The 24,422-nt window shown below is 52.7% G+C and overlaps 1 protein-coding gene across 2 annotated transcripts in view; it reads right to left on the bottom strand.

Moving 5' to 3' along the window:
• Nucleotides 1-1,030: 1,030 nt before the first annotated feature.
• Nucleotides 1,031-24,422, bottom strand: part of TRIM67 (tripartite motif containing 67) — a 48,841-nt gene continuing 25,449 nt past the window's right edge. Inside the window, exons 2-10 of one of the 2 annotated variants that reach the window (XM_019757376.3) lie at nucleotides 20,124-20,219; nucleotides 18,416-18,538; nucleotides 17,346-17,456; nucleotides 16,099-16,258; nucleotides 14,174-14,319; nucleotides 11,736-11,874; nucleotides 10,136-10,439; nucleotides 7,733-7,895; nucleotides 1,031-6,615 (exon numbers count right to left, since the gene is read on the bottom strand). In XM_019757376.3, the coding sequence (XP_019612935.3) occupies nucleotides 6,550-6,615; nucleotides 7,733-7,895; nucleotides 10,136-10,439; nucleotides 11,736-11,874; nucleotides 14,174-14,319; nucleotides 16,099-16,258; nucleotides 17,346-17,456; nucleotides 18,416-18,538; nucleotides 20,124-20,219 (1,308 nt within the window). In that variant the 3' untranslated portion in view covers nucleotides 1,031-6,549. The remainder of the gene's footprint in view (nucleotides 6,616-7,732; nucleotides 7,896-10,135; nucleotides 10,440-11,735; nucleotides 11,875-14,173; nucleotides 14,320-16,098; nucleotides 16,259-17,345; nucleotides 17,457-18,415; nucleotides 18,539-20,123; nucleotides 20,220-24,422) is intronic. The other variant, XM_019757377.3, reaches the window with a different exon arrangement.

Below are 24,422 nucleotides of genomic sequence, written 5' to 3'. Positions count from 1 at the left end.
CTGTCAGTGACAACTCCACACCAGCTACAGCAGAAGGAATGCAGTTTGTCCCCATGGGAATTCTGGAACAGCTGCTCTGCAAAGCTGAGTGGAGCACAGACTGATCTGCCATGCAGGGGTGGCCTGTGGTGGATGCTGTGATGTCCCCCTCAGGTCCCCATTCAGGAATAAGGACTTCCTCTCTCAGTGCTGAGAGTGCTGAGGACAAAGCCTTCAGCCGTTAGCCCCCTTCAGAGACTGCCTCCCCCTTGCTCAGGTGAGATGGGTGAATGACGTGGGGCCATGAAAGCCCAGTGCTTACATCCCACCTTGGGACAACTCCAGAGCTGAGGTGGCCGAGGCCTCCGCATCACAGCCTGACATCTCCTCCGGCCCAATTCTGCTTCCTTCTGTGTGGCCCCCAAGCGTAACTGCTAACCTCAGACGCCTGCGCTCTAACCTCAGGCCTGCAACGTTCCCCGCCCCCACCATCAGTAACCCACTCAGTAAATGCAGGGAACTGCCGTGAGGCCAGTGCCCGGACTGCCAGGACTTGGAGATGGCTGCTCCTGTGGATCACAGTTTGAGGACCGCAACCAGGACGGTTTTCAGGTCAGACACGCAGGCTCAGTCTGGCTGGAGGGGCGGCTTAGGCTCCCTGATGCTCCTGGGTTACTTAAGACGTTTTCCCCAAATCTCAGCTTCCTCTTGTAACCCATGATCCATTTTTATTCCTGAATTTATCATAACCATATGTTCACTGTTGTCAATTTCCAGCCTTACCATCTCTTGCAAAAAGGAATCCATGAACTCCCACTGTCTGAGATGGCACTTTATAATTTAGAGTCGTGTAATCCCCTCAAGGTTTCCTGGCACATGTCACACAACCACAGTGACCCTGGCACCTGACCACACGCAGGCCCTCTGGTCAAGAGGCAGGGTGGCCTCCCACTTAAGCAGCCTGTGCCCCGTCCAGTTGGAGTCACGGCCAGTTTGGGAAAGGCAGACCTGGCCGCTGAGCAGTGATTACAGACCATGCCTTGTCTTTCAGTTGTTGGCAGTGTCAAAAGAATTTATTTCAAACCTGCTTAAGACTGTGGTAAAACTCAGGTTTTCCAAAAGGCAATACACAAAGTTCAACCAACCCCCATAGACCAGAAAACACAGTGTTTGCAATCCAAAAAATACAAAGGCTTGTGGATACCAATACAAAAATTAGAAAAAACTCCTTGCCTGCCTCCACACCCCCTCCGTGTTTCCAGTGGAACATGAACACCAACAGGACCAAGAGCTGCCACCAAATACGAATGAGTGACAGAAAGTGGATGCGATGGAGGAGGGGTTGGGGGAGGGAGAAAACAGGTAAAGAAAGGCAGGTAAATGGAAGCTCTGTCAACAGCCAAAACAAGGACACGAAGCTTTTTGTTACTTTTTAAATTCCTTTGCCAACGTTAAACAAACACCTTTCATGCTTAATACAACAGTTCAGTGCGAAATCAGAAATTCTACACCATGCATCTAATATTTTCTGCTTTGCTCACCCTGCACTTGCTTTTGGTACAGAAAGTCTGGGGCTGGGGTGTCCAGTACCGCCCCCCCCCCCCCAGCAGTGGCAGCTTGTCTCACCCAGGAAGCACCCGCCATGCTCCTGCTTCCACGGCCACAGCCATCACTGTTCCTAACCCAGAGCTGGTTTTGGATCTTCAGAGCCATCCTGAGCTCCTGGTCTGGTGAGCAGGACCCACCTCGTGCACCCAGGGGCTCCAGGTCTTGCCCAGGACTGGCCCGTAGAGAGCGACACCCTCCGAGAGAAGCCAGTGCTCCGAACAAGCCCCCCATGTAGCTCTCAACCCCCAGCCCCTGTTTCTGACTGGAGTCCCCACCGTCCGTGGAGAAGCCGGGACCTACTTGCACAGACGGCCATCAGCCGCTTCACCCTTTCGCCCAGCGAGCCTCCTGCACTGCGGTTCAGTCTCTCATCACCTACTGTCAGGCGCTGGTTTTCAAAGCCGCTCCCTCTGCCGAGATCGTTGGAAACAAAGAGATCGTTGGAAACAAAGGAGACACTATGGGTGGGGGGGCCCCTTAGATTCTGGAACTTAAGGTAAACAAGGAGTCAGAAAGTGGGGTCCATCTCTTTCCACATTTAAAACGCAGACACCTTTGGGACTAATAATGGGAATGCTGACACGTGGCCTGCATGCAGCACTTTGTGCAAAGAGGCCATTTGAACAGGCCTCATGGGAATGGGGACTTCTGGGGTTGCTTTCTATGGGCCATAGAAAGCCAATTGTGCCCCCTCAAGGCCAGGCAGCTGTGTAATCAATATGGTCATAAGAGGCTTGGATGGAAGACACTGTGGTCAGAGAACAGGCTGGAAAGTCACCACACAGGCTTGATCCATTGAGAGTGAACCATTAGCCTAGACTCCATAGATGAAAGACTACACTATTTTTTCTTTAAAAAGTGTTATTCTATAATCCTCACAATACAGCAGAGGAGGTAGGTTCATATGAGTAGGCCCATTTTCAAGCGGGGATACTGAGGCACAGAAAGATTTGAGAGATCTGCCCTCACCCGTACCCCAACCCGTATCAAAGCAGGTTAAAGGTGAGTTTCCGAGGGCTGAACGTGGAGTCTCATCCATGCATCCTCATCTATTTTACTGCCCATTTAACATTAAAGCTGCCAGGATCCCTTTCTCCTCAAGGAGGAACTGCCCAGGAATGTGACCAATGAAAAGAGCTACAGGCTTAGTCCACTTGCAGGAGTCCTGAGGTTTCCCAGGGCCAGCACAGACCTTAAATATCTACTAAGGACATCTGGTTAGATTTTAACCAGTGAAAGACCACAGGCCCATTAAGAAATTTCTGCTGCTTTCAGTCAAAAGTGCCAGAGGAAGATGGAGTCTTGTTTCTAGGAATGGGGTGGGGGCTGGGGGCACCTCCAGAATGGGGTGGGGGCTGGGGGCACCTCCAGAATGGGGTGGGGGCTGAGGGCACCTCAGCGAATGCAAAGTGAGGCCTGCCAGGCTGGCGGGTGTGCGTGGCCCCATCACCTCCCGCCCCAGAGCTTGGGGCTTGATACTGGCATCTAGTGGGTGGAGCCAGGGAGGTGGCCAAACACCCTACAGTGCACAGGACACCCCCACCACAGAGAATCACCAACCCCAAAATATCAATTGTGTGGAGGGTGACAAAGCCTAGTGTCATCCACGTTCCTTGTAAACACACGTAGAGTCCCCCAAGGACTTGACCCGCCCTCAACATCTCACAGCCAGCTGGTGGCCATGGCACCAGCAGCAGCTTCATCTAGGAGCCTGAAACAGGTCTTCACAGGGGTCCAAGCCTTTCACTTGCAATTAGAATTAAGGCTGAAATGTAAATACACCTGGAGAAAGTACACCTAGGTCCTGCATTGTAATGCTTTCCTGAGAGTGTTCTGGGCGGTAGACGCAGGGCCACAAAGAACAAGGAGAACACACGGCCTGTGCCCAGGGCCCTAGTAAGCACCATTTTGGCCCAGGCTCACTCTGGAAAGATGGCCCTCACCACCGTGGTTGGGAGCTGGGGGGCACTGGGTGCTGGGGGGCAGTGGCCATGGGCGCTGGGGGGCACTGTCACAACTACAAACCTCACACAGGGCTAAGGAGTCAGCCTCCAACTACATACAGTTGTATAGGTCAGTTCCTCTGTGGGACACAATTACTGATGTCGCTTGAATTGGGATCATTATATTGGGCAGAAAGGGGGAAAGCAGGGCTGTGTGGACTGCCTTGCTTTGAATTAGGAGCTAGGAGGCTATGCAATGAGATGCTTTTGGAAACTTTTAAGAGATTAATTCTAAAAGGAAAGCCAGACTGACCAAACTTGCTCACCAGCAAAGAACAAACTGCAGAACCACATCACAGAGGCGTTATTTACAAGGCAGTGGAAACGGACATTTCCAATCACTGAATTCCCTTCTCACTGAAACTGCTTGATAGGTGAACACCAACTTATTCCTCAGTCAGCCCAACAAAAGCATCATCTTGATATAACTTTTATGTACAAAACTGTCACCATGTTGTAAAGGAACAGGAAATTCGATGGTAGATGAGATACCACGGCCCGTGGCTTCCTGGGAGGGTGACATAAGGCCACAAGGAGCTGATGCATTCCTGCTCTGTGTCACTGATCCTTTAAAACACAAGTGTGTGGATGGACCTGCCTTCTCTCTTAGGTCCATTCTTGTCCCTGAAAAGTGTTTTGTGCTGAAGACAGGAGAGATGGCTGTAGGACGGCCTGCCATGGTCCCTGGTATCAGCCGTATTGCTTCTGGGCTCCTGGAGGCTTCAGAGAAGGTAGAATCATGCCCACTCTGGCACCCACAGGGGACTGCTGATCGCTTGGTGGGGGGACGGGGGGACAATAGGGAGTTTCGGTGGCTTCTCTCTAACTCTAGGTAATTTTCTCCCTAAAGAGGCCACCTGAAATTGTGGGAATTTCCCTTCTCCCTTTTCCACTTCTCCATCTGACCTAGATCCTGAGGGTGACACCAAGTTCAGGCTGAGCTCGAGCAGCGCCTGTCCAAAGGCGCAGGCCAGGCCTACCTGGTGACCCTGGCTGCGAGGATTCTGGGAGCTCCCCAAACTTTCATCCAGATCCCACTGTAAGAAGTCTCTTCTGCCAGGCAGCCCTGTCTAGCCCGCCTTCCCAGCAGCTATGTGACTGCCTCGGTTGTGGCCTCATCTTTTCCAAAAGACAAGACATTTCCCAACGCTGATGCACCTGGACCTGCCAGTCATGGCTTCCTCGGCCCCAGAAAGCCAGAGTTCCGCTGTGTCCTCCAATCTTCAGGAATCTCCCCAACCCTCCAAGCCGAGTCCACCCAGAGCGTTGGCTAGGGAGTGAAACTAAGGGACATGGAAACAGAGAAGAGAGAGGCAGCTGCACAGATGAGGACATGTGGCAGCCCAGGGCGGCCCTGGGTGCCAGGACCTCGGTGGGCAAGGCTTAAACACAGCACCAGACAGCTCCTGAAGCCACCGGGCAGCTGGCCCAGCTGGCCACTCCTGTGGACAGCCAGACAAGGCAGCCTTGCGGCCCAGGCTTCGAGGTAGGATTGTCGGATCTGCTGAATAGAGGGTAGGACCTGCACAGCACTGGTGGGTCACTCAGAAAGCAAGTGCAGTGTCTAAACAAGCAGCTAGAAGCAAGTAAACACAGTTGGTGCCGGTTTACGGGCTCAGTTTTATAAGGTACTCCTCAACCTCACAAATAAAATGCTTGATAAAATATATTCTTGTAAAAAGGAGAGAGAAAGGTTTGCTACCAGATGGTGATGGAGGTGGCAGGTAACAAGGAAGAAGGGGGTGCAGGAGGAGAAAGGTGCTCTGGGGACAGGACCACAGCCGGCTCTAGGCTCAGACCTGTGGACGAGCTGTCTTTCCGAGAGATGGACACGACTCAACGTGGATCTCAGGGGAGAAGGTAGTATTCCCAGCAAGGAGGGGAGGGCTCACCCCAGGCTCGTGCTGGGAAGCTGGGTGACAAGGAACATAATATTGCTATCTACTTCCTGTCCCTTCAGACATCCTGCCACCTTCGGGGTCCCGTCTTGCTTTCACGATGCTCTCATGATGACAGTAGGGTGGGTCTCAAAGCAAAGGTGCACTCTCCCTAAGAGACTCCCAGGGTCCCCCGTCTTGTATGCTCTGAGTCTGAGCATGGCACAGCTCAGAAGAACAACTCAGATAGGTCTGCAGGTGACCTTTTGGGGAGCTAGTTCCAGAAAAAAAGCCACCAGCAGGTGGGGCCTTGTCACATAATCATTCCAATTCCAATTCCAGTGCTTTCTTTTGTGTTTAAGAACTGAGAACTGAGTGAATTAATTTTAGCTGACAATCGAGGAGAGAGAGAGAGAGAGAGAGAGAGAGAGAGAGAGAGAGAGAAAGAGGAATGACCTGAAGAAACCATTTTAAAAGGTTCTCAACAGTTCAGTAAGAGGCAAAGATGAATGATTAGCGCCCCTTTCTGTGGATCCTGGGTTAGGTCTGCAAGTGGCAGACCGTACTGAAGCCTCCAGGACCAAAGAGCTAAAGGAGAACTTCTCCTGACAAAAATGGGAACTCGCAACCTTGGGACTCTGAAGGAGTGACACCAGCAAAGGGTGGACCCTCGGGACATGGGGTTCTAAGAGTCTCCTGCCTTCTGTTCTTGGGAAGCCAGTCACAGAGTCTGCCCTCCTCTCACGCTCCTCCCCAAAAGACAAGCTTTGAAAACAGATGGCAGGAAACAACACCACAAACCCCGAAGCTATCTCACTCCCTCGAGAAAGGTCTTTCTTCACGAGTATGTGAGCCGTCCAGGTGGGAAAAAAAGGAAAACACACACCCATGTTCACTGCCAACAGTGGCCTCAGCAGGCTTGGCTGGCAGACCCATTGTCTGTTCCCCAAAGAAAACACGTCTTTAAGATACTCAGTGGCTCCTGGGTCACACCGTGACATGGTCGTCTTGCCCTCGTGCTTACTGAGTGTAGTCAGGGGTGGTGGGCTTCTCCCAGACGCCGTGTAGAGCTGAGCTGGGCGCTAGTTGACTGACAGCTTCGGCTGCCCCAGGTTTGTTGGCACTTCCAGTCCTGTGTGCAGGGTGACCTGGAAAAGAAGACAAGATGAGTGAAGGTAGAGAGGTCACCACCATGCCCTGAGTGCCAGACAACACGGCAGCCACACGTGACCCCCTGCGCGCTGGGGGTCACAGGGCAGCAGCTTCTCTGTGTTGTGGGGCCTGCTGTTTACGATGTTGCTCACATCACTAGTCTAAGGAGTTTGCCCCCGCAGCGGGTCTGCACCTCTCCTTAGAATCAGGCTCCCCCACCCCCTGCAGCCTGGGGCCCCAGCCTCAGGTCCTCCTGGGTGGATATTTGCTTCTGTTTTCTTCCCAGGTCCTCTCTCCTTTCCTACATCGGTTCTATTAACCCTGTGCAATAATACCCTGCATTTCAGGCTGCCTCAACACCCTTTTGCAAATGAGTGAGGGTACAAATCAATCACTAATTGATTGCGGTAACCCATCAATATTCAGAGCCATGGGCACCACAGAGCAGCACTCTGCCCCTTTCCCACTACTCCCGGGAGAGGAGGACTCCGCTGCAGGCAAAGGAAGGTGCGTGCACGTCGTCTAGCTCCCTCACACCCTCACTGGGCTCCCATTTTGTCTCTGTGCCGTTTCGGGAACTCCTGAGCCGTCAGCACTCTCCTAAAACCGCATCCACTAGGACCGGGCCAGCCCCAAGCTCTAAAAGGACAAGTTTCCTGCCTGCTTCGTGTGGAGGTGAGAGGGAATAGGAGAGGACTTGCAGGACCTTACGATTGATCTCTCCCAACTCTCTTCTTTCTCTGCTCAGGGGAAAGCCACAGGACGACGCCATGAGGGCTGGCACCCCCTCCCCCGAAGGCCCCAGCATGCACCTGGCCATCAGGGTCCAAGCTGGGCAGGGGCACTGACCTTCCTCCAATTGCTTAACGCCTCCGCAGCAGCTTTCCCACATTACGCATTTCCCTGCCATCCTCTCCCCGTTCTACTGCCTCTCCACAAGCTGCCACTCCAGAGCCTCTGCTGGAATGCCCTAGGTGGGTCATAGGTAAGCTCTCCGCCTGGGCGAGCTGCTTGCTCTATGGCCCATTTTGCGCAGGTACCCTAAGGTGGCCTTCCGGGGGCATCACGGGGGAGGAGCCAGACGGGCTCCGGCCTGCAGGGGGCGCTCCGCACCTGCACGTTGCGATTGAGGCTGAGCGCCGGCATGAAGACGCCGTCCACGTGGTTGAAGGCGGTGGGGCCCTGCTGCTGCCCGTTGATGAAGAAGGTGAGAGTGTGTTTATTCAGGTCCAGCAGCACGCCGACCGTGGCCCCTTTGCACACGCCGCCTTCCGTCCTGGGGGGAGAAGCCCCAGTGAGCCCCTTACCACACCAGGCCTGGGAGGTAAGTGATGGCTCAGGAGAATGACGTAAAGGGGGCTAGGAACACCCTCACCTGGAAAACGCAGCACCTGGGTGGTGCAGGCAGCTGTTTTGGGTCTATGAGTCCTCTGAAAGTGTACTCACCTGGTCAGGGGCACACGGGTGAGGTTCCTTACCCTAGTGGGACCAGGTTATTCAGCCCCTTCTTTCCCGACAATATCTGGGACCTGGATACCAGGGTTGGGGTTTTGATGAGCAGGTCCCAATGGGAAACGTGGGTAGGGAAGGCTCCTTTCTGTCAAGGAAAAGAACTAACTTGGTGCCCTTTGCAGCTTTAGCCAAGCGACTATTGAGTCCATGGAAGAGGCTGACAGCAGGCCGTTGGGAGACTTTGCAAAGACCCACCCACTTCAGCTTGGCGTCTTCCCAGAAGGATCTCTGGAATCTGGAAAGGCAGCACATGGCAGGGGATGGGCGCTGAATCTGGAATCAAGTCCCCTGCTGGGTCGCCATCCCACAGTGAGAATGAAATTGTGAGGCTCTTGATAAATGTTGGTGATACTGCATTTTGTGGTGACGGGAATTTACATCCACTGAGCGGAGGGATCCTGAACAGCGCTCTCCAGGGGCCTTGGCTATTTGGACACTGACCACTGGGGGACGGTAGTGACCAGTGTGAGGTGCACAATGGGATTCCCGCCACGGCGCAGGCTCCACCCCAGGCCTTTCGCTCCCCAGCACAGGCCTCCTGCCTCCCGGCCTCACACAGCCGCCGGCCTCACACAGCCGCCCACCGGGGGTTCTGAGTGAAACCCTGCAGCACCACTAATTAGGCCGTTAAACCTTTCAAAGCCTAGGTCTCGTCATCTGCAAATGGATTTAACAATAGGACATGTAAGTCAGGTACTTCCTATACCTACGGGCACAAGGGCATAAAGTAAGCACTCAATAAATGCATCGGGCTGTTACTCCCACCAGCAGACCTCAATCTGGGTGCTGGTTGGCTTAAGCAGACATGGAGCTGGTGGGCCTGGACTCGGCCTCTTTGGGTCTATGAACAGGGGCAGGGGTAGGCCCAGCTCCCGCTCAGCCTGCAGGGCCAGGCAGAGGATGCAGAGGGACAGCTGCCTCCCCTCCCCCAGGCCTCTGGAGATAGGGGTCACTGCCTCTGTGCTGCAGGTGGACTCAGAGCACAGAGAGCTTCCAGGGCCCACTCTGCCCAGAGGTTGGCTGTTTGAGGCTCCTGAGCTCTCCTGGCTGGGGTGATAGCCCTTAGCAGACCAGGAGGGAGACCCCACAGCAAAGATGTGGCTACAGGTGGCCATAGCGCTTCATTTCTGGGTTCCTTGGCCAGTGCTGGCTTTGAGGATTTTCCATCCCCCCACCTCTTCCCACATGCCAGATGTGGGGACAGAACCCCTGGGGTGGGAGGAAAGGAGAAAGAGAATGAGAGCTATGGTGGGGGTGGGGCCTCTGCTTTCTCTGTGTCCCAGGAGAGAGACCCAGGCGCCCTGTCTCTACACATTGCAGTTGAGGCTGCGGGCTGCATGAAGACCCCGTCCACATGGCTCAAGTCCCTGGAGGAACCCAGACATTGTGACTTCTTCCCAGTGCAACCCGAGGGGGCCCATCTCCCCAGGATCTGAATTTCCTATTCCCACCCTGGTAACACCAGGCCCAGGGTTAGCATCGAGGGTACCCTTACAGAGCCATCCACTGTGAGTGCCCCCTAGGCCTGCCCTGCCGGAGGGTGCTGCCCAGGAGTGAAGCCCATGCAAGGCAGGGCCGTGTAATGGGGTCACTCCAGGCAAATCACTGGCCATGGCAATGGCACCCACTCCCTCTGTGGCACATGGTCACAGCCATGAGGCCACTGGCTGTGCAGTGACTGAAGCTCAGGCTGATTGTATGTGAAGGAAAGTGGAGCAGAACCAGGAAGAGAAGCACAGACAAGGACCCAGTGGAACCTTGGCGTGTGACTTGCTGAGTGACCTGGAAACCTATTTGCTGCCATTCTAGTCTCTGCTGCTCCCTGTCACTGGGGCTGCAGGCACCGATCGCTTCTACGCGGAAACGACACCAAGGTAGCTGAACACACCTCCCCTGCATGCCTGATGCCCGAACTTGTTAATGGCAGAAGGAACACTGGTCCTGTGGGACCCTTGTCCCCAAACAGCCCAGGTGTGAGGAGGGTGGGCGGGGCCCGCAGCGCACCTGTTGGTGTGGGAGTTGCAGTGCATGAACCAGCTGCGGTTGTTGTCCACGTACATGGCCCAGGCCTTGTCGTCCTTCCCGAGCATCATGTCCTTGACCACACTGGCCCTGGCCACCCCGAAGGCGGGGTCCGGGTGGTTGTCATAGCGGTCCACGTGCAGCTCCCAGTAGTGCACGCCCTTGGAGAACGCCGCCGTGCCCAGCACCACCCGGTCGTCATAACTGCTGCAGGTGGCTGTCTGGTTGTCATTGGATAAAATGATATCCCGGTGCCCCGAGTTGGGGTCAAAGGTGAACCAGGCCACTGGAAAGGAAGGAGGGAGGAAGAGCAGGTCAGGGGATGGCATTTGCCGGCAGTCTCTAACCTGGGCTGAGACACAGGCTCACTCACCTCTGTCAGGAAGTTGGCACCCAGCATCACGTGTTCTGGTGTGTGATTCACGCACACGCACTCCCTTATCTGCATTCATCCACTTTCCCAATCCCATGAATCCAACTTGCCAAGGAACACAGACATTCTGGCCTCAAAACCCCACATCTAAATGCATTTCAGGGAGTCTTGGTTTCACATACAGTTGTGAGTTAAAGAGGAAGTAGATATTCACGCCCCACCTTGTGGGTGGGAGGTTTGGGACACTGAGGAAGTGATGTGACCAGTCACAAAGCTCCATTCTCCTGGTTCACAGCCCATTGGGTGGTGCCCTGTCTGCTCTCCCAAGCCTTCTGGTGTGGGAAGTGAGGCCCTTCCTCTAAAATTGTGTCCACTAAGCATAGGGCAAGGATACCTGGCTCTAGGCCGTGGGCTCCTAGGGGCAGAAAGCGAGTGAACCTCATGGTATATAAAATGACCCCTCAGGTCACAGCATTGTTAGGAGAGCATTGCAGCTGCACCCTTGAGAACAGCAAATGCTCCTGTCATCCTTGGGAGATGATCCAGAAGTGGATCGTGTTTTCCTCAGGGCAATCGGAGAACATGCTGGGATACGTGATGGCAACAGACAGAGCCCTGGGGCCCGGGCAGGGTGGGCCCGGTGCAGCAGGACAGACTCTCTTGGGAACTGTTCTTTATTTTGACTCAGAGGGTCAAAATCCAATGGAACATTGACGTGGTCGTGTTGCCTGGGACACAGCTAGGTGTGGAAGCCATCAGCCCCGAGCTCCTGCGCTGGGCATCCCGGGGACAGGTTCCCGCTGCGAGGAGTCGCACCCAAGCGTCAGTGTGGCCTTCTCTTCTCTGGAACTGTCCCCTGTACAGAGCCCTGTACCCTCTCAGCCCTCAAAGTGGGAGTTTAGTCTTCCTAAGCTCTCATCTACGAGTGTCCTTTCCCAGGTCCAGCAAATGGGGTGAAAGAATATCTGTCTTTTTTTGGTTTGTGGCCAGGGAGGTACAGGCAAGGAGCCCAGGTGAGCAGAGCAGGGACAGAGCAGGCGGGGGCGGGCAACTTCCCTGCCACCTCATTTCCCCCACTGCCCCACTGCTCCATCTTAAGCAGTGGGTAGTGTTCCCCCTGGGCCCTGGGAGGAGATGTGGGCTCCTCCTTTAGAAGCTCAGCCCTAGTGCCTGAATCTGCCTCTGCCCCTGAGAGATGCCTGTGCTCACCATCAGACGTCTGCAGGACCACAGTTTTACTGTAAGGCCCAACACCAGAGGAGTTGAAAGCCTTGACCCTGGCGTTGTAGGTGCTGTTGAAATGGAGACCGTCGATGGTGCACAGGGTCTCCTTGCCGACGTACACCTCCTGAAAGAGAGCCGGAACTGCTCATTAGACGCCTGTTATGTGGAAAATTTCTCTTAGCAACGTGCTGCCATTACAAGTGCGAGAGTCACGGAGTAAGGAAATTTGGATGAGTGGTGGCAGGGGCGCAGGCCACGTCCAGGTTGGGCACGAACCCTCACTATTGGCTGACGGAGGCTGTGAGGCATGACGGACGGGTCCCAGGGAGGCAAGGAGGGACCGCAGGTCTGCAGCTAGTCAGGACGCAGCCCCACAATGTCCTGCCTCTGCTTGTGTCAGCCCTGTCAGGCAGGACTCAGGAGCCCAGGGGCACCCACACCTCCAGGGGGATGGTGCAGAAATCCCCACTTCCCCCGCCTTTGGAGCAAGAAAGGACTGTTGGTTTCAATGGGAATTCAAGCTAGAGAAGTGAGCTAAGCATCTAAATAAACAAAATAACCAATATACATATATATATTTTTTAAAAAGCGGGTAATCACACGTGATTGGAAAAGGCAGACCGAAGAAGGGTGTGACCAAAGGTGGGGTCAAGTGGATTTGGGCTGGAACCCAAAGGTGGGGTGCTCCATGCCTCCCCATCTTCTCCCACCCCTGAGGTTGGTGTCTTCCACTACTTGCCCCATCCCACCAGCTGCTTTTTTCCTGGCCACCCAAGGGGGTGAAACATTTCTGCATGGGACCCCAAAGAGCCTTTTCTGGGGATTATTTTGTTCCTCATTCACCTCAACCTACCCTGTCCTATTCACTTCCCTCAACGCTCAGCCTTTCCTTACACTTATCCTATGTCACTACACTCTCTTAGTTTGTCTAAAACACTTTTCCTGCCTGGTTGTTTAGGGGGCTTACTCTTTGTTTGTTTTTCTAAGTTATTAACAATAGCTATTTTAGTCCTCACACAACCCTGCAATATCGTTATTTTCTGTATTTTACTCATAAGGAGACTTGGAAAAGACAGTGGATTTAGCCCAAGATCACAGTTAACCCACTTAGAAGCCAGCGTTTAAATGCAGGTCTGTCTGCATTTAGAGCCCAGTATAACACACTGGTCCTCATAAATCCTAGCCCTCGGATTGAGTTTTTGTTAGTGGTCACGCCTTGTCCTTAGTTAAGCTCTGTGGCTGCTTCTCTCGACACCTCCAAACAGTGTTCTCTTCCTTCCCACTTCAAAAACATGGACTCTTTTCCTGTTCCTGGTGGAGGAACTACGTCAGTTCTTAGCTCATTTGCACAACCGGCGTGACTGAGGTTCTCGACCCAGTGAATGACCACCATTCCTGTCTCAAGCCGCCTCATCTTCTCACTTCCCTAGGTTGCCCGCACTCACAACTCCCAAGGGCGTGCTGCCCTATTTCCCAAACTTTCATGTTCTTGGAGGGATTCGTATAACCCAAGTGACAGGACAGTGCCTAAGTCCCTTTGAGAGAAACAAAAGGAATATTGACCTTTGGCAAGATTTGTTAAGTGGGTGCAATTCCCCAGGAGAAGAAATAGAAGAATTGTTATAGTTGAAGTGGTTTGTTAGAATGAACCTTTATTTTGTCGTTTTTGGGGACAGAAAGGAGGTGTTCTTAAGAAGACTCATAGAGTTTGTGCTTCCTGGTGTTCATGTCAACAAAACAAACGGACACTAACCTGAACTTCACTGTGTGAAATCTCGAGGTAAGTTCTATTAGGGGTTCTGCTTTGGGTGGGGGGGGGCGGGGAGGGCTGTCCCAAGGTTTCTACCAGATGCGGGAGTAGAAGACGCATCTCTGGCTCGGTCAGAGCCCTTATTGTCCCCCTGATATCTCATCACTGGGGTCATGAATGTAGAAGGTCACCCCATTCCAACAGCCATTTATCAAGTGTCTTCCACATGTGGAGCGCCTTGCCAGGTGAAATAATTAGTGAACCAGGCAAGACAAGGTGTGAGGGAGCGTTGGGGGGCTGGGAAGTGTGGGGAGTGGTATGTGGGAGGGTGTTGAAGAATAAATGTGGATGGAGTGCAGGGGTCAGTTGGGCAGTAGGTCCGTGCAAGGTGACACCTTTTCTGAGCTTTACCTCAGCTCACCTGTGTCAGTCTTCACAGAAAAAGCGTCCTGCATTTCCTCTGTGACCACCACCTCTGCCTGCTGGGCCGCCCCCACCTAGCCCTTGGTAGACAACGCCCATCTCCCACAAGCCCAGAGCTTTCCCGCCCTCTATCCTTGCGGCCAATAACCTCTCTGGTGGCATCAGGGCTAAGGGCAGCCTCGCGGGCTGGTCCAGGGCCGGGGCAGGGCGAGCCACTACGGCCTCGCCTCGGCCTCTGCCTTAGGCTCACCCGGAACTGCCCCCCGTCGCCGTCGTCCAGCTCCAGGATGTAGCCGTCCGCGGGGCTGTGGGTGAGAGGCGGCGTCCTCCAGGCCAGTGTGGCGCTGTTGTTGCGGGTGCAGCACTTCTCCAGCTGCAGCAGGGGGGCGGGTGGCACTGTGACAGAGACCCGAGATTTAGAGCACAAACCCCTGTGCCAGAGGGCGGGGGGCCCCTCCGCCGCCCCAGGGGCCCAGCCCCAGAAGGAAACGTGGCTGAGCTCCGTCACTGGCCACCCTGTGGTCATTCCCGACCTGTCCAGCGCACCTCGATGGGGAGTCCAGTCCCAAGGCGGGCTGGCTGGTCATGCAGCTTATAGGGGGAGGGGGCTGGGGCTGGGGCTGGGGGGGGACGGGGGGGCGGTTGAAAGGCAAAGACACACTTCACCCTTTGGCCAGGAGCATTTTAAAGTCCGGGAAGGAGGGGCAATCCTGGAGCATGGAACAGTGAGCCCACGGAACAGGGGTTTGAACCAGACGTGTCATGCATCCTACTGAGGTGAGATGGGAGAATGGTTTTGTTCTCAGCTGTGTTCAGGCTCAGGAGCTTTCAGAAATCAGTGTAGTCCACACTGACATTTTTAAAGGGAAAATCGCAACCTGAGTTTTGTAAAGACTACAGATTTCAATTTGGCGCCAAATACTAGGGCACTCACTGTCTTCCAGGTTTCAGCTGATGGTTTGGCTGGTGCAGCCCCTGCGTGACTTGGTCTCCAGGCTGGCTGAGCGCAGCCTGACTCCCCAGCCCAGGTTAGCAGCATGGAGGAGCCCTCTCTTCATCCCCAGGCCCTGCGCTGGCTCTCCCCCTTCCTCTGTGGGCTCATCCCACTGCCTCATCCCTCATCTGGAACTGTTCCAAGCCTCCTCCTTCCACAGCCCCACTTTCCAGAGGCACCCCTCCATCCTCCCCCACCAGGCTCCTCCCTCAGCATTGTGTCCCATTTACACCTGGTGCAGGTGGCACGTCTAAACCTCCCCCCAGGTGCAAGCTGTGTGAGGGGGTGTGCAAGAGATGTGTTTTTTTCTTTAGTTTAAAAATGGCCATATATTTTACAGGTCAGGATTTTCTTGAGTTCACAGATTCTGTAGGTATGGTGCTTAGTCCTTTGATAGTTTGGTTTAAAAAAACCACATGGCCTTATTCTCTCTCCTGAATGTACCCTGATGCCGCTGGGGAGGCAGCCTTTAGAACAGGACTCTGGGTCTGGCTAATTTTGTAACTTGGGCAAGTTTTGCAAAGTTTACTTAACCCTTTGCCTGTGTCTGCCATGGCTCTCTGAATTCACCTCTTACCACCCTCCACCTGGTTCACGCTGTTCTCACCTCTGACCTTCTTGCTCTTCTCAGAACACAGAAAACTTATTTCTGCCTCAGGACCTTTGTACTTGCCAGCCCTCTGCCACTTGAAATGTTCTTCCCTTATGTTGCATCTGTCTCCTCCTCCTCACCTCAACATACCCTTTAAGCCCCCTTCCCAAAAAGCACCTTCTTGTAGCACCTGCCATTATCAGACATTCTATTAGATTTGTTTGTGTCTCATTTACTGTCTTCTCTAGAATACCAGCTGAGTTTTATGAGGGAATTTATAGACTTGCTCTGGGCTGTGTCTTGAGCACCTACATGGCATAGTGCCTGGCCTGTAATTGTCTCTGAATCAACAAATGATCCTCTTTTTCAAATGAAAACACTCAGGCTCAGACTGCTACTGGCCTAGGTCACCTGGCTAGTGGGCGGCTGAGCTGGGACTTGAGGCAGGTGTGTGGCATGGGCGTCGCTCCCCCCCCCTACTTTGCTGCCCTCCACTATCACAGGTATTCCAGTGGCACTAAGTTGCCCCCTCGGGGGGGACGCCTCTTCTGAAAGAAGCATTGACTGAACTGGGCCAGTCCCAGCTCACCCCTACATTTCATCTGAATGAAGTCCAGCTGGTGGATGGCTTGCAGCAGCGGCTCACTGTCCAAAGTCAGGTCAAACTCTGCAGACACTTTCGGTTCCAGGGCACCTTTCACCCACTGCTCCTGAGACACCTGGACACGCTTGATCAGAGCATCTGAGATCTTAAAGGGAGCACAGAGTTTAGGGTGTCGGTTTGCAAAGGAATAATAATCATGCAGCACATGGTGGGGGAGGCATGGGGGTGGGGACTCCCTCTCATCGCTCAGGGACGGGAGGGGCTGTGCTCAGTGGGTGCGTGCTCAAGCTGTGGCAGGGAGGCAATGACCCGCCAGCGTGACACTGGGCAAGTGAAAATGCATGGTGTTGTTCAAGTCATACTGTGAAAGCGCCTTGTGTTAAATGTAAAGGAGCGCCTGTTTTAAAGAAATTAGAAAGTCCTTTTGTGAAACATGATGCTTTTTAAGTATACAAAAGCATTCTTCATAAAACCTCTTTTGTTAGACCTAGTACTTTGCAAAGTGAAACAAACTGGTAGTTTGTTGCAAGATCTGAAGAACCCCTTTCCCTTATCCCCAGAATTTGGAAGCTCTCTCCCCCTGGTATGTCCTCTGAATTGTACAGCTTCTTCTGCTCCAAACTGTCCAGGGCTTCTCACCCACAGCTCTGCTTCCTCCGCTGGAAAGTCCTGTCCATGCGAGCCTTGCACATGTCCTGCAGAGCCGCCACCCATGTTCCCAAGGGGCCTCATCATTTTCCCCACAGACGGAGGACTGAACTCCTGTCTGAATCGTGGCCCTGTTCCGAGCCAGCCTGGCTGCGGGGGTGTGCCCTGCCACAGTGGTCATCTGTCCAGGCCCGCAGGGCTCTGCTCACGGAGGTCATGAGCCGTGTCGCTCCTGCCAGCTCCCTGCTTCCTGTGCAATCTTTCCAGCTTGTTGGGTAAAGACTGTCCTTTCCTATTTGTGAGGAAAATGTTGAATTGGGTGTCTGGAAGTCAAAGTGTAAATGCATGGCATTTTGGCCCTAGAAATTATGACATCTGACCCTGACCAGAACCAGGGTCACAGCTAGTGAGAGGCAGAGCCAAGTTGAGAACCTGCATCTCCTGGAATCACTGAGCAAAGCAGAATTTACTCAACTCCAGGCCAGTGGAGGGGACCTCCTTAAAACTTCAGCTAGTTTGGAGGGTGGCAGTGGAGGTGGAGGGACGAAGCTGAGCCCGCCTGGTGTCTTCGGGAGCCAGCTCACCTGGAGGAACCCAGCGGGGTCGTTCTCCTTGATCACCTCCAGGCAGTACTCCATCAGCCCCGTCGACTGGCGCAGCTTCAGTGTGCAGTGATTGATCTGGTCCCAAACCATCTGCGATGAAAGAATCCCTAGTGACCATCTATCTCATCAGAGAAAGTACAGCCACGCTGCAGCGAGAGTCTCAGAAATAGCGCAGAGAAAGGCCGGAAGGGTGGCACTGCTCTGGCGCCTCGCACCCTCTCCTGATGCCCTCTGTGGCTGAGTTCCAGGCATCCTCTTTACGGATAATAAACGGACCCACTTTCCAATAAGCGCAGCCACAACACCCACCAGAGCAAATGTCCTAAACTCTGGATAGAAAGCAGAGAAAGTACATAATCTGAAACTCCCCAACTTCTTGTCTCCCTTCTCACTTGTTGGGTGGTCTTGGGTCACTCATGGGCTCAGCTGCTTTGCTTGTAAACCATGGACCATGCCCAACACTCATTCCTTCTTTCCTGGAAAGTAATATTTTCTGATTTGGTGGGAAATGTCTATACAACACATGGAGCCCCTGGACAGTGAAGCAGCGCTCTGTCCATGCAGCGTGCTCACAGGGTGCCTTCCTGGACCAGGAGCCCCATACCTGTGAGGGGAGACCCTGCCCTCCCATTGGTGGGTAGCGTGTGTTAGTATTGCTGTTTACTGAGTGCGTGGGACATCAGAGAGCCTGAGGAGGGGGCAGAGCTGGAGGCCTCGTCACTGTCAGGGGGTACTCATGCTCTGCAAGATGAGAGCAGGAGGGATCCCTTTTGCAGAAAACAGGAACGTAGAGAAGAGGGGAGAGGATGGACCTCTGACTTGAAATCAGCAGGATTCTGGTGTCTGACCCTCACTTTGGAGGGAGAACATGGGTGTTGACTGGCTTTAGGGAAAGTCACATGAGTGTATGTAGGCCCAGGGGCAGCCTGCTCATCTATCCATTTCCTCTTCCCTCCCTCCCTCTCGCTGTCCCTCCCCCCCCCCCAACACCACATGCTGGGTGCAGAGGCTGTGATGGGACTGAGGGCGCCAGTACCCCAGGGACCTACCTTCAACTTGTGCTCCCTCTCCTTCGTGACCTTGGTGAGCAGCTTGGCTTTCTGCCGAGTTAAAGCATCGACCAGTGCGTCACACTGAGCGACTAGGCAGGCTTCGTAGTCTAGTCCGTTTTCCTGGGGGAAGCAGAGAGCTTTAGGGAGAAGGCATGCTGAAATCTGGTGAGTGCTAGACAAACGTACTTCAGAGAAGCTCGTCTTGGAAGCATCTGTGATGCTATTCAATTGGAAACATGTAGATGTGAGTTAGGGGAGGGGTACCATGGATCTCGGCTCATCTCTGTGGTGATATATTCTGTAGTCATTCAGACCCTGTTCAGAGAGAGTTTTTAATGCCATGGGAAATGCTCAAGAGAGACAATTAAGAAGGAAAAAAGCAGGTTACAAGTTGTGTATAGCATAATCCCATATATGTGTACATGAGTGTGTGTGTGCGTGCGTGCATGTGTCTGAAACAATGGAACACGGTGTCAAAATGGGGAGGTGGTCACCTCAGGTGGTCAGATATTGGTGAAATTTTTCTTAGTTCTAGCTATTATTCTCTACTTTCCAAAATTTCTGTAACACATCCTTTTGCTTTTAATAATAAAAAAAAACCCAGTAAAACAACCCCCAAAAATCCCATGCTCATGCTGTAGGGCCTGTCTTTCTCAGTTAAAAAAAATCCTTCTAGGTCTCTAAGATCAGCATGAATTTGGCCTCATGTTATGGACTGAATTGTGCCTGCCTCCCCCGCCCAATTTGTTGTGTTGAAGCCCTAACCCCAGAACCCCAGAAAATGACTGTCTTTGGAGACAGGCCCTTAAAGATGTAATTAAGGTGCCCCCCCCCCTCCATCCATTAGGACTGAGGTCCACATAGCAAGCGGAGATTAGGACACAGACACACACAGGACGACCATGTGAGGACACGGAGAAGGCGGCTGTCTGCACACCCAGGAGAGAGGCCTCAAGAGACACCAACCCTGCCCACACCTTGAACTTGAACTTCTAGCTTCCAGAACTGTGAGACATTAAATTCCTGTTGTTTAAAACACTCTATCTGTGGTACTTTGTTGCAGCAGCCCCACCAAACTCATACATCTCGTGTCTCTGAAACATGAGAAACATGACTGAAAATGCTTGTGGCTGAGTCTGCACTTGAGCTCGTTAGGAAGGATGGTTCTATTGGCTGGTTAAGGAATCGGTGCCCTCAGTCCCTTTCCTCCACCCCGACACTGGGATGCTTTACCAGGTCATCACATGTGTGAACAGTTCCTCCACGTACACGTTCGTATGGAGCACACGCGTGTGCATTCTCCCCTACAGACAGAGCTCCCGAGGCCACAGATGGTGCCTTATTGATGCATGTCAGGCTCAGGATGTGAACAGCATGGATGCTCATAAGTACACATACGTAGTAAATGACGCGTTTATATTTTGATGCACTGATGACATGGGTACAAAAGCACCATAGACAGATACCACATAGGACGACATGGCTGTGCAGCGTGCTGCATGGCTTCTTTCCAGCTCTTTCTGCAGTCCCCTCTAACTGAGCCCGTGTCAGCGGTCACCTGGGTGTCGGTGGCCTGAGTGTGTTGTCTGCCTGAGGCTGTGCGGTAGGACAAGCAGACCTCCTGCTGAGCACACCTTCCTTTCTTCTGGGTACGTCTGGTGAGCGTTTTGCACCCACTACCCTCCCACCGCCTGGTTTCACTCACCTGGATCTGCTGCAGAATGTTCTTCAGCTGGACCAGGAACTCCTTTGCTTCTTTAGCCTTATCAGAAACTCCATTTAAGGCCTGAGACAGTTGGGCCTGAAAACCACAGGTTGAAAAGGAAAACAAGGTGTTAAAGGCACACAGTTTGCATGTCATCATAAAGACTTGTGCTTCTAAGAGGGGGTAGAGCTAACCCCGCCCACAAACTAGCCTCCTTTATGAAGGGACCCTGACGGACTCATGGCACCACACCATATGCTCATCTTCCCAGCAACGGCTGATAGTGTTGACTGACCCCCAGTCTGCTGTCTGGACCCCAAACTGCGAGAGTACGGAGTGCTCAGCTGATTGGTTTGAGCCCACAGGCTGCTGGTGATGTTGGAAGAACCCAGGACAAGAAGGCACCGGCGCCCTAGGCCTGGTCCTGGCCCCTCCCCCCGGCAGCTCTATCCCTCATCAGCAGGATTTGTAGACCCTTACGTCTATACAGCCCAGGTCCTATTCCAAGTCCACCCACCTCACCCCTGCACATAGCCTTTTGGCCTGAGGGAGGTGCCTGGGAGAGGGGTTCACAGGCCCTGGAAAAGTCTGGGAATCCTGAGGCATCATCTAGAACAGGGGTGTTCAAACTTTTTTCAATGGTTTTCACCCAGGGCCATATGTGGTAAAATACACTCGAGGTGAAGTACGTATTGCCTCACCTGGTTTATTTAAGTAAACTAAATATATTTTTGGAATTTGCTGCAGGCCAATTAACAATGGATTGTGGGGCACAGTTGGCCCGCAAGCCACAGTTTGGACACCCCTGATCTAGAAGGAGATACAGGCTCCTTAGCCTGAGGGACTCTCCACCCTGCAGAGAGGGGTTCGCACAAAGGCAGCTGGGACCCAAAGGTGGAACTGCGAGCTGGGGCCAAATCTATGACTTTTGGCATCATGTTTCTTTTGAAAAAAACACATACACACACGATCAAATCTGTCTTCAAAACTTAGCTATTTATAGACTGATGACCTCGCTTTTTAACATGACCTCATTTTTCACATTAAAATGCCGAGGAAGGAGCAAAACAGGGCCAGAAAGGCCAGGGTCATGTCCTGCCCTCTCCTGCCCCTCATTTCTTTAGGTCTCTGCTCAAATGTCACCTTGTCGTGACACCTCTCCTCTCGCTCTGCTTTATCCATTTTCATAACATCCATCACCACCCCACATAGGTTCTTTTTCAGGCTGTCTCCCCTCCCTGAAATGTAGACTCCCCAGAACCGGGACCTTGCCTGGACTTCAGGAAGAGCATCGGGCAACCGTACATTAAACGAGTGCTTGGTGAACGAATGAATCAGCGAGTGTGACTCTGTCGACCACATCGGTGGTTCTCAAAGTGTGGTCCCTGGACCTCTCACCTGGGAATTTATTAAATGCAAGTTCTCTGGCCTACCGCTCAGAAACAGGGTGACGCCCAGGGATCTGTCTTTTAACAAGCCCTCTGGCAAGCTCTGATGCAGCTTGAGACCCGCTGGACTGTCTCGTACAAACAGCCTCAGCCGAACATCTCTGAAGAAGGCACATGAAGCCATGGGAAGGGTGAGACTCAGGGAGACACGTGCAATGAGCAGGAAGGGGCCTCAGGATCGGGGAACACTTACATTCAAGGCGAGATCAGGTGAGGTTTAGGGTCTGTCCTGCTGGGAGAAAGCTGTGAACCTCAGACAGGGGTTCAGCTTACATGTGGCTCCTTGGAGAAGTTTTCCTTTCTCCACTGGCGTCACCATCCCTACCGCCACCTGGACTGATGTGGGCACGTCCCTCCAGAGCTCACCCAGCGTGTCCCACTCTCTACTGCCATTATCGATACAAAAAAAATACCCAGTAGGACTTATGGGAATGACAAATGTTCTACGTCTGCTCTGTCCAGCGTGGCAGCCACCAGCCATAGGGGGCGACTGAGCACTTGAAGGGTGACTAATGCAGCCGGGGGGGGGGGGGGGGGACTGGGATTTTTATTTCATTTAATAGGTTAAGTTTCAACCACCACAGCCCAGATCTTTGCACCTGTCCTTCCAGGGGTGCACCTCCTAGGACAGCTCATCTGTCCCCAGATAACTGCCTGGTAAGGAGACTGACATGCTCGCACCGTTCACAGGCCCCAAGTGAGTCTGTAACAACGGGGGTCGTCAATAGAAGTTTGTCAGCGTCCAGAGAAGAGTTGCATCTCCCTCCGCAGCACACTTCCCTCTGTGGCTGCACCAGTCCCCTCCCTGAGGACCTGTTCGGTCCTCAATGGTGGGGACTTGGTCTTCTATTTGCATTTCTAGCCAGGGTGCTGGCATAAACTGGGGCTCCAACACTCCTCCCTGGCTAACTAGAAAGCAGAGTGGTTGCTTGTGTGAGATGCGTGCTGAGGTGGGACAGACCCCAGCACACCCACCACCACTATTAGTGGCCTTTCCTGGCCAGAAGCCCTGAGAGGACAGCACCAGCCTCCCGGTGCCCAGCCCATCCCAGGCTTGCTGACCTGCTTCCTGCTTGGTAAGTAGACCAAGGAGCTTGGCAAGGAGCCCAGAACAGAGTGATTTGGAAGGAGATCAGTGACTTCAGGCAAATGCCCGGCTGAAAGGGGAATCATTTCACAGCTCAGTAGCCACTGCTCCCAGGCTCACCAGATTTGCTGCCCGACCTTTCCCTCTGCTTCTGAGTGCTGTCTGGAGAGGCTTCCACCCCCTCCAGCATACCCCGCCCCCACACCCAGGGCCCAGTGGTGCTCATCGGCAAGTGTGGCGTGCTTATTTGGCTTCAGTTTTTTGAGACATGCACTTCTTTCTCACGGGGACTATTAGAATGCTAGCAGAGGACACTGAAAATCATCCTGCTCTAGTCTGAGAGAAAAGCCTGTAGTCTGAGAAATGTGAATGGATTGTTTCGTTTCTGTGGATGTTGTTTACACCAAACTTTTGGAAAGAAAGGAAATATTCAGGAAGAACATGAAAAAAAAAATTTATGATTGAGTGGATTTTAACCTGAATCAAAAAGTTGCATTTTAATCTTCGTGTTTCTTTAAGGTTAGAATTACATTCCTGTGTTTTCTGAGTTTAGATGGACAGCTGAAAAATACCATACTGGGTCAAACCACCTCCCCGCCTGGCCAGCGTCACGTCTTCACCCGCAGCCCCAAGGAGTAGCTTTAGTGGCACAGGGTGGTTTCCTGCCTTCTCCGCCCATTCCAGGTGGCCTGACAGTGTGTTACGATACATTAACCACAAGGGCCCTGGGTTACTAGGGTGCGAGTCCTGGCTCTGTCACTTGTCAGCTGTGTGCCTTGGGAAAATACTTCATCTCTATGTTCTGTAGTGGCCTTGCCTGTAAGATGGGAATTACAATAATAGTCCCTACCTCATAAGAGTTCTTACAATTATGCTTAGTAAGTCAGGCATTCCCCAAATCCTCTGTAATTGCTCAATCTGGGCCTATCATATGTGAAGTGTTATAGACAATGTTTGTGTCCCCCCAAATCCGTATGTTGAAGCCTTAACTCCCAATTCAATGATAGTTGGAGGTTGGCCCTTTGGGAGGTAATTTGGTCATGAGCGTGGAGTCCCCTTGGTGCCCTTACGAGAGGCACAGAGCAGTCACAAAGGGAGGAAAGGCCATGTGAGGGTACAGAGAGAAGGCGGCCGTCTGCGAGGCAGGAAAAGAGCCCTCACGAGGAGCGGAGTCGTCTGGCACCTTGATCTTGGTCTTCCAGCCTCCAGAACTGTAAGAAATAAATCTCTGTGTTTTAAGGCACTCAGTCTATGGTATTTTGCTACAGGAGCCCAAATGGACTGAGACATGAACTTTTCTAAGTTACCTAATGAGGGCCTACTTATATTTTCAGTTCATACAGCTTCAGAGAGAATTCTTATGTTTTCCATGGTGTCTGTGGAGAAGCCCCTAAGTTGCCTCCTTCCAAACTTGGTCCTTGTTCTCTAACATCAGGATTACCCGATAGATGTGCATACAGTGAGACATGAAGGGACTAGACATGGTTCAGCCCAACCTCTCCCTTTATACACGAAGAAACTGAGCTTCTGGTAAAATTTAACTATAAAGGAATACACAAATATATTACTATTTTACTATTAAATGGTCTGTGACCAAGTATGGGCACCATGCCTGATGCAGAGTAGACACTCGTTAGATGCTACTTTCTGTGACATTACCTAAGATCATAGAGCTAATTAGAGGCCATTCTTATTTGACTATAAAAAGCCTAGAAACTAGGTGCCCCTCTCAAGGAAACTACTATCCATAGGCTTGAAGGATGT

This window comes from Rhinolophus sinicus, chromosome 6, assembly GCF_057876585.1.
Source record: "Rhinolophus sinicus isolate RSI-liver-muscle chromosome 6, RSI-T2T, whole genome shotgun sequence".
In the NCBI taxonomy this organism is placed as follows: domain Eukaryota; kingdom Metazoa; phylum Chordata; class Mammalia; order Chiroptera; family Rhinolophidae; genus Rhinolophus; species Rhinolophus sinicus.
The sequence above is the reverse complement of the archived record's forward strand: the minus strand, read 5'-3'. Positions and strand labels throughout refer to the sequence as shown.